Here is a 9,581-nt window from a genome sequence, read left to right on the forward strand (position 1 = left end):
AAATCACCAGCCACAGAAAAATGAAAAAGACCGGGTCACTAGTAGCTTTCAGCTGAGTGGGAAAAACAACCAAGAAAACTGGAATGTTTAATGAAGAGTGATTAGTGTTAGTTCTCAGGGTGGCTTCAAGACCTGAATGACCTAATATAGATTTAAACATACATGTAAAAGGGGCTTAATGAAATTCCTGGTACCTCATACAAGTAGTTCCATCTCCCCTTTGGATGATTACTCTCAAGGAAAGTATTTTTAGCTCTCTAAAAAAGACATCCTCAAATAGCCCCCTTTCTAGCCAGCTCCCAACTTCCTGTCTTTCCCCCTGGGACAGTGATGGCACCCCTGGTGTCTCTCTGTGTTCAAATTTCCTCTTCTTATAAGGACACCAGTCAGACTGGATTAGGGCCCACCTAAGGCCTCATTTTAACTTAATCGCTTCTTTAAAGGCCTTAGCTTCAAATACATTCTGATTTACATCTTACATTTCTGAGAAGTTAAAGTTTGAACATATAAATTTTGGGAGAACACAATTCAGCTTATAACAGTGACTATAAAGAGAAGTTTCATAAGAGCCCCAAGGACCTAAGCGATGGTGTGAGGCATCCCTACATTTAGGTCTTTAATTGTAGTTTGGCAACTTTTCCGAGGAGAGGATACAATAAGGATAAGAGCTGTTCCCTGCTCTTATGACAACTGTTATTTGGTGCCTACCAGTGGTTGTGGGGATTTCACAGACAGCAGCTTGTAAAGAAAGGTACTGAGGAAAGAACTGATGTTTTTTTATATCTCCCGTTGTCTTGGTTGACTGAAGGAATTGCAAGAATACATGGAGGCTGTAAAAGCAGTAAGTACTGGGCGCCACACTACTGAGCTTAAGTAAAATAGCAAGACTTGCCATAGAGGGGGCCCATACCATTCCCAAAAGCCCAAGAAAAGAAGGTGGAATGCTGGAAATGCAGAGCTACATTTCCTGTGAGAAAAAAAACAAAAAGAAAAACAGATTTTCCTCCTACTCCTGAGTGACCTGATGAGTTATAACCTTCCAGGTAGTCAACAGAAGCAACTATGCCATCCCTTCTGATCTTGTTTTCTCATCCTTTTTTACCTCTAAGTCTCATTCATACTTACTTCCTGACACCGTATTTATAATCCCTCTGTCCTACTTCTTCTAATCTCCTGTGCCTTCTTCATTGCCTGTTCTGTCCCAACCTCAAGGCTCCCACCTACCCAGGGTCTGACTGAGAACAGATCCTGCTGGTGGTTCCAGGACTTAGAAGCATATCATAGGTCTCTCCACCAATACAGAGCTGCCTCTGTGGAAAAGAGAGGGCAGAGGGAAGAAGGTTTAGGGTTTTGAAGTTAGGGGGCTTTTGTTTGTTTGTTTTTGCATGTGGATGTTCAATCACAATTTGTTGAAAAGATTATTCTTTCTTCCTAGAATTGCTTTGCACTTTTGTCAAAAATCATTTGACGGTATTTGTGTGGGTATGCTCTGGGCTCTCTATGCAGCTCCGTTGATCTATGTGTCTATTCTTCCACCAATTCACACAAAAATATGTACACAGATGTTTAAAGTGGCTATCTTCATAATCACCCAGAATAGAAACAATGCAAACCTCCTTCAACAGGTGAATGGATAAATAAGCCATGGAACATCCACGCAATAAAATGCTACTCAACGATAAAAAGGAACGAACCACTGATCCATACAACTTGGATAAATTTCATAGGCATTATAGTGAGTAAAAGAAGCCAGTCTTGGAAGGTTACATACTGTGCAATCCTATTTGTATGTTTTTTTTTTTAAATAAATTTATTTATTTTTGGCTGCACTGCGTCTTCGTTGCTGCACACGGGCTTTTCTCTAGTTGCGGCGAGTGGGGGCTACTCTTCGTTGTGGTGCGTGGGCTTATCGCTGTGGCTTCTCTTGTTGCAAAGCACGGGCTCTAGGCGCAGAGGCTTCAGTAGTTGTGGCATGAGGGCTCAGTTGTGGCTCATGGGCTCTAGAGCGCAGGCTCAGTAGTTGTGGCACACAGGCTTAGTTGTTCCACAGCAAGTGGGATCTTCCCAGGCCAGGGCTCGAACCCATGTCTCCTGCATTGGCAGGCGGATTCTTAACCACTGCGCCACCAGGGAAACCCTGTATGATATTTTGAAAAAACAAAACTATAGTGACAGAGAATAGATCAGTGGTTGGCAGGTGTTGGGGTGAGGGGAGTGTATGACTATAAAGAGATAGCACAAGGGTATTTGGGGGGTGGAACTGTTCTGTGTCCTCATAGTGTGCAATTCATTTATACAAGTTAAAAATTCATAGAATTGTATACCAAAAAGATCAATTTTCCCATATGATCATTTTTTAAAAAATAAAAACAGAAAAAGAAAGAAAATGTGGAAGCAAGGCATAAAAGCACACACTCTGGGAGTCAGCAGACCTGGCTTTCATCATTCCATACTTGGCTTCATGCCTCAGTTTCTCTTTTTTTTTTTTTTAAATTTTATTTATTTATTTATTTATTTATTCATTCATTCATTCATTCATTCATTTATTTATTTATTTATTTATTTATTTATTTATGGCTGTGTTGGGTCTTCATTTCTGTGCGAGGGCTTTCTCTAGTTGCAGCAAGTGGGGGCCTCTCTTCATCGCGGTGCGCGGGCCTCTCACTATCGCGGCCTCTCTTGTTGCGGAGCACAGGCTCCAGACGCGCAGGCTCAGTAGTTGTGGCTCACGGGCCTAGTCGCTCCACGGCATGTGGGATCTTCCCAGACCAGGGCTCGAACCCGTGTCCCCTGCATTGGCAGGCAGATTCTCAACCACTGCGCCATCAGGGAAGCCCTCCCTTTTTTTAAAAAATATTTATTTATTTATTTTATTATTTATTTTGGCTCCACTGGGTCTTAGTTGCAGCATGCAGGCTTTTAGTTGTGGCATGTGGGATCTAGTTCCCTGACCAGGGATCAAATCCCGGCCCCCTGCATTGGAAGCATAGAGTCTTACCCACTGGACCACCAGGGAAGTCCCTCTTTGTTTTTAAGGTGAAAGTTTTAGAGCCAGATTACAAAAGACCTTCCCTGCCCTGATGTTCCTTAATTCCACAGATCTACAAACATGATCACATTCGTATTAGGCATGTGCACACACACTCATGGTCCCATGCAAACAGACTTTGTCTGTATGTTACAACAGCCCAAGCTCTCCTTATCCCAGAGCCCTTCCCTTAAATAATTGTCTGGCAGTATTTATGGGAGAGGAAGGGGGAGCTTGAGGGAGGTGGCGAAGAGAAGCTGACAAATATGTTGGCCTGAAGCAGGGCCAGCTCTCAGCCTCTATGAGGAATGTTTCCAAGAAGCTCAGGAAATTCCTGGTCCCACTCCCACATTCTCTTGTTGTTGCCTTGATCTCGCCTCCACATTACTCTCTCCCGTCTGTGGACCTGAGCCAAGCTAAAAACCTCCATGGGCTCTCAGGTCCCAGGAAGCCTAACAAGGCCTAGCAGAGGCTAGCTGCCAGCCTTGACTCTCAGAGGCTGCCTAAAGTTGCCTGAGAGGAAAATCTGCCCTAGAAGCATGTTTGAAGTCCACTGGGATGACCTAGACCTCTGAACTTGGCTTTGCATTGAGAAGAGCTCTGAACCAAACGAGATCTCAATGATGTGACTCTTCTAGAGATGCCTACCCACGAAGAGCCAGAAACTGCATGCCAGGGCTCAGCACTCACTGCTAGACGTGGATGTTCATCTAAAAGGTCCTAAGCGCTTCCCTGGTGGTCCAGTGGTTAAGACTCCCGCTTCCACTGCAGGGGGCGCGGGTTCAATCCCTGGTCGGGGAACTAACTGCCAAAAAAAAAAAAAAATAGGGAGTAGAAGGCCCTAAGTGTAAGGGGACTTTGAGATGACCAAACCCAAGCCCTGGGTTTTACAGATTAGACAACTGTGGTCCAGAGAGGGCTACAGAGTTGCCTTAGGGGCACAGCACAGGGAGTTGATAGTAGGGCAAGGACTACATTAGGTGCCCTGGCCCAATTATCCACCCAGCTGCAGACTGAGGGAAGGTGGAAAAGGAAGGAAACTGACCCTGAATACAGGCCCTGCTCAGACTTGTAGCAAGAAGAAACCAGAGGATGACATACAGTAGTGATGAGCTTTAAAGTACAGTCACCACACTGGCTAGTAAAACAGGCCTAGTGAGACTCTGTCCATTCAGATGAAGGACTCCTTCTCTATTGTTAAGTAAGAAGACAATAAGGGAGTGGGAAGGGAGATAAGCGCGGAGGGAGGAAGCTGAGATGAAACCATCCCACCTACACTTGCTGCAAGCCACAAAGAAACCTAAAGTACATGGGAATTTACTGAATGATTTGCAGAGGTGTTTGAGATTAGTCCCCTAGAAAGTGGCTCCTGGGAGACAGTTTTGAGATGCTTCCAGGTATGCCACGGTTTAGTCTTCAGGAGGTACACTTTCATTCTGAAACTTCTATGCAGGACCTCCATCATGCATCATGAATCATGCATCATGAATCATGCACATGGAGGGCTGCCCCACATTCGTGATCAATTTCCCAAACCAGTACTGAGGCGCCTTCTGCCACGGGCAGGTAGATTCAAAGCCCTTTAGTGCTCCCATTTGCTCTGTGAGGGCTGAATCAGTCTAAGGAGGCAAGAGTGGAGATTGGGAGCAGCCTTTCATTTTCCAGTTAGACAGAAAGGGCAAAGTGCAAATACTGATGAGGCAGCACTTGGAAAGAAAGAACCTGACGCAATGGCCCTTTACTCTGTTCACTGAAGGTATGGGTGACTGATCTGTTTCAGGCTGGAAGACTATTGGCTGCTGGAACTGAAGGGGAATTTACCAGAGAGAGAGACAGGAGAAAATCAGCATGTCAGAAGAGGCAGAAGACACTATGATTTTGTCGGTACAGGTAAAATTGCAGGAGTAAGGAGGACGCTGGGATGCATTTACCTGTCCACTGGGAATGCAGAATTCCTGATGCTTGTTTGGTTTGAAGACTCTTCTGAAAATTAACATTATCCTTCTTAGAAGAATCACTGGATATGGTCATTTCTGTCTTTAAGCAGGTACCCATCTTCACATGTTAGCACCTCAATTTTAAGATTAATCTGCCTGGGTCAGTCTCCTAGAAGAGGTTAATACTCCTGTATCTGTGGGATAGCAATAGTCGCCCCACAGAACAGACACCTCTGATTTGTCTCCCGACAACTGGTGTTTCTCCCCTTGACTCCGCCTGATGGCTCTAGGACAAGACTCTATCTTCCCCCTCCCAGAGTCCTCCTATTCAGAGCACTTTCCACCCCACCCCAGCCCCGTTTCCCTGGCTGTGCAGGTCTGTACCCGGACCATCCGCTAGCACCTATCACTTTTTTCCCCGGGTGGAGACTCACAGTGGTCCCATGGCCAGGAAGGTGCATGGAACCAGTAGCCAGAGCTGGTGATTGTGCAGAATAGATGCAGCAGAGCTCCAAGTGAGTGTTCAAAAAAGATCTACTAAAGTGTTCTCTTAGCACTAGCAGGAGGGAAAATGAGGAGCTTTGGGTTTGGAAACAAGAGTGAGATGAACCTAAGAAAAATTCTATCTAAAGAAAACAGAACTAGAAACTTAAAGTTTCCCTTTTTTCCCTCCTCCATCCTCACTGTTTGTAAGGAGTGAGATCCCCACTACCACCAAAATTGCTGGCCACCCCTCTGACCCACAGGCCTTCTTCCTCTTACAGAGGCTCCAGAGCTAAGCATTCACTTTACCTAAAAAACACACCATCACTTCCAACATTTATAAATGTAGTACACAAAGACAATGACAGAACTGGTCAAACTGGTTGGCAGTAGAACCTTTCTCTAGTTCTATGACCTTGTCTAGAGCTTGATGCAGGTGTAAACAGGGGGTCATATGAAATGATTAAGTGATGACAGAAGCCAAGTTTAGTCTTTTCAATGGATGTAAGAAAGGGTTGCCAAGAAGTGAGCAGACTCATAGGCCAAGTGCCCTGGGAACCTGTGGGAGCCCCCAGCAAGCTCAGGCAGAGAAAGCCGTGACTCCACAGCACTCAGTGAAGGAGAGAGACTGGGGAATTTCCTTCTTGAGGAGACTCCAATAGCAGAGAGAGCAACGACAGGGAAGCCAGGAGACCCAAGGTCTAGTCTCAGTCGGACACCAACTAGCAGCTGCCGTGAGCAGGTCACTTAACCTTTCTGAGATTCAGGTTGCCCCTCTGTAAAAGGTGGGGGTTACATTAGGTCAGGGGTGGCCAGTGGGTGGCACACACACCCTCACTGCTCTCGAGCCTTCGGTAGAGGCCACTATTCCATCACTTCACTGTTTAGGTATTTTTCTACAGCATTCTAGGCAGGCACTTCCAATTAGAGTTGGTCCACAAGCTGAAATCTACTTATCCTCCCCCCACCTGATGATCGCTGAAGTCCTTCCTAGCTCCTGAATGGAGGGTTTCAACTCTGCAAGGAAGAGAGGACCAGCTTTGTGATTTAGCAATAGCTCCCTCAAAAAAAGGAAAATGGAAATTTAGGGTCATAAGTTCATACACTCCTCCTCCCCACCTGAGGCCGAGGAGGGTCTTCCCAGGGTCACGCTGTCCTTCCTTCTGTGCCAGAGATTTTTGTATCTGAGCTTCGCCCTCTGTCATCTCGCCCAGCGTGACACTGTCCCAGACCGTAGCTCCTTTTTATCTAAAATAGCCCACACTTTAAAACTATATTGGGCATCAAGGAACCTACAAAGAGAGGAATTATCTCAGGTCAGTGAAAATCAAAAGTCTGAAGAGGTGGCATCTAAGAATTCCATTCGCCACTCACCAAAGCTAACCAGATTCACGGTTCTCACCCCTGTCAGGAGAGCGATCACACAGACAGCACCTGGATGGGGACAGCATCAGGAATTCAAGTGGTTGCAACTGTGTTTTATTGAAAGAAGCAGTGAAGTGGTTAACATAGGCCCCATCTCACAACCCTCTCCTCACCCCCCAAGCCACGCAGGGGCAAGCCTCAGGCCAGGGGCGCACGTGTGTGTGTGTGTGTGTGTGTGTTGGATAAGAGCCCTAATTAACTTGAGTTATTGCCCTCAAGCCAGGGAAGCATGTGCTTGTGCGGAGGAGGGGGGGGAAGATAAGAGCCCTAACTAAACTTGAGTTCTTGCCTGCAGGGCAAGGAAGCAAGAGGGGGAGAGGTGATGAGGTGGGGCATCTCTGGCTTCAGGTAGAGACCTACACAGAACCGTCAAAGTGGACTGGCACATACGGGTCCCCCTCACAGGCCACGATGATGTGTTTCTCCACCTGGCTGGTATTGTAGGCACAGTTGGGGTACTTGGAGCTGCCCGTCTGGCGGCAGTCTGTGATGCGCATGGCGGAGTTGCTCTTATAGCAGTTGGGCCGCCCATTCTTGCAGAGGACGTTTTTCTGGGAGCAGACGGCCTTGACATCTTCCAGGGACTCGTGCACAAAGGTGTTCACCGGCTTGCACCGACCCTGGGTCATTTGTCGGCGCATCATCATTTGGTTGCAGTAGTTGTGGTTGTTGCCTGGGGAGTTGCCGGAGTCCATGTGCTGCCGCTGGAACTTCATGGCCGGCGATTCCCTGCCCAGGGAAGGCTGGACCCACCCCAGCACCAGCAGCACCAAGACCAGCCATGGCAGCAGGACCAGGGACTTCGGAGCCATGGTGGTCTCACTTTCCTGGAGGAGCCTGCCCGGGAAAAGGGGGAGAGGAAGAATAACATCGCCTTAGAAAGAGAACCCCAGCTCCCACCTGTAGCCTCCCTGGCTTACAGTCTCCAGGTCAACCAGAAAGATGTCCCTCTTCCTGCGAGCTTTTCCAAGTAACGAGACAATCACATATACTCTTCTCCACAAACGTTTGATTCCCACTCCCTACAGAGAGGCCGTCCTCCCCTCTGGGTGGTGACCCCAGAAATGACCTAAAATCCTAGCAGCCCTGTCTTTGAATACAGAAATATTTTTGATACGAAATACCTTTGAAACATAAAACACCTCTGTACCCAGCGCTCACACGGCTCATTAGAAGATGCTTTTGAATAAACCATTAAATAAATAATCCAAATTTTGAATAAGCCAAATTGTATCTCTGAGATAACCACCAAGTATTCATCCAGGATCACGGTGGACAGAGCCCTGTTGTCCTACAACACAAGGGAAACTCAGCCCCAGTGTTTTACACTGGCACCATAAGGAGATGCCATTGTATTCCAAAGAGAGATGCTCTCCTCCCCCAACCTGGGGGCTGCTCCTTCTCCAGCCCCATGGGCTCTCTGCAGCCTATGTGCTCCATTCCTGACCTCAGTTCTGCCCCCTGCCCACGTCTGCCTGGCCCGATTCTCAGGCTAGCCTCACCCACCCTGGCTCGCCCCTCTCCAACCCTTAAGCAGAAACAGCTCCTGTGTGCCTCTTGGGCTGCTTACCTGGGTCTCTATCTTGGTCTCTGAGAGAGAAAAGACAGTTTCTGCAATCACTCTATCCCAGGGGTGTGGATCTTATACAGATTAAAAGGGGGCTTGGCTTCCAGGAGGAGACGGGTGGGAGGAGCATCTTGGTCTCGGTCCATAGGAAAACAAGGTCATGTGACGAAGGGGTGGGGAATTGCCCAGGCCACGCTTTTTTCGGGGTTGCTGGGGAGAGTGAGCCTTTGTCTATAAGAACCTTTCTTTCTATAAGCAGCAGAGAAAGCCACTATAGCACTGATGCTCGAACCCCAACCAAGTCCTTGTTATCTCTTTGCAAGCTATTTTCACCAAATAGCCCTTGGAGGTTAGCAAAATGCACATAACATGTGATCACGGGAAGGGGAGAGAAAGGGAGGTCCTCTCTTGCCCTGGGTGTCCTGGAGCTGCTTTGGCCAGAATTCCACATCTCCCACCAGCTCCTCTGCTGGGGGAGCAGGGAGAGGTGGCCAGCTGCCCCCAGCTGGAAGGCTTCCCGGATCTGGAGAAGAAGGGGCAGAGTACCTGAACACGGAGGAGTAGAAAGCAGCTTCGGCGTGACCTCACCCAGTTCTGGCCACATCAACACTCCTGGGCTGTTGAAGGAGGGTGTGTGGCCATTCCTATCTATAGTGACCTCTCATCCTGTAGGCCAGAGTGGAGGAGAGGAACTAGGGATAAGCCAAAATGCAAAATCCCCTTTAGAGAAGAAATAGAGAACATCATATTTCTTAGCAGTAAAATTTCATCCTAGAAAGAGATGTGTATTTGCTGGAAGACAATTTTATTTTTATTTATTTATTTTTAAAGTATAGTTGATTTGCAGTATTGTGTTAGTTTTAGGTGTACAGCAAATTGATTCAGCCAGATAAAATGGAGGACAATTTTAATCCCTTTGGAGTGAGAATTATCAAAATATCTCTCCATGCTCTAGGTTTACACTATCTCAGTCCAAATTCTGGTTTAGCACCTTAAGCCCTGGGCAAGTTTCCTCATCTCTAAAATGGGGATGATAATAACATGTTCCTTTTAGATTTGTTATTAAGACAAAATAAAATAAGATACAGAGGGTTTAGAACAGTGCTTAGAAAGCCAATGATGGTTCACGTGGGGTGGGGTT

General features: G+C 47.0%; 1 protein-coding gene across 1 annotated transcript; it reads right to left on the bottom strand.

Annotated features, from left to right (window-relative positions):
* Positions 1-6,905: 6,905 nt before the first annotated feature.
* Positions 6,906-8,538, bottom strand: RNASE1 (ribonuclease A family member 1, pancreatic). Its single transcript, XM_061182332.1, has 2 exons — positions 8,444-8,538; positions 6,906-7,710 (listed from the first exon to the last, which is right to left on the bottom strand). Exon 2 carries the CDS (start codon positions 7,683-7,685, stop codon positions 7,230-7,232), a length of 456 nt encoding a protein of 151 aa, XP_061038315.1. The 5' UTR covers positions 7,686-7,710; positions 8,444-8,538; the 3' UTR covers positions 6,906-7,229.
* Between the last annotated feature and the right edge of the window lie 1,043 nt (positions 8,539-9,581).

Source organism: Eubalaena glacialis, chromosome 2 (assembly GCF_028564815.1).
Source record: "Eubalaena glacialis isolate mEubGla1 chromosome 2, mEubGla1.1.hap2.+ XY, whole genome shotgun sequence".
Classification (NCBI taxonomy): Eukaryota; Metazoa; Chordata; class Mammalia; order Artiodactyla; family Balaenidae; genus Eubalaena; species Eubalaena glacialis.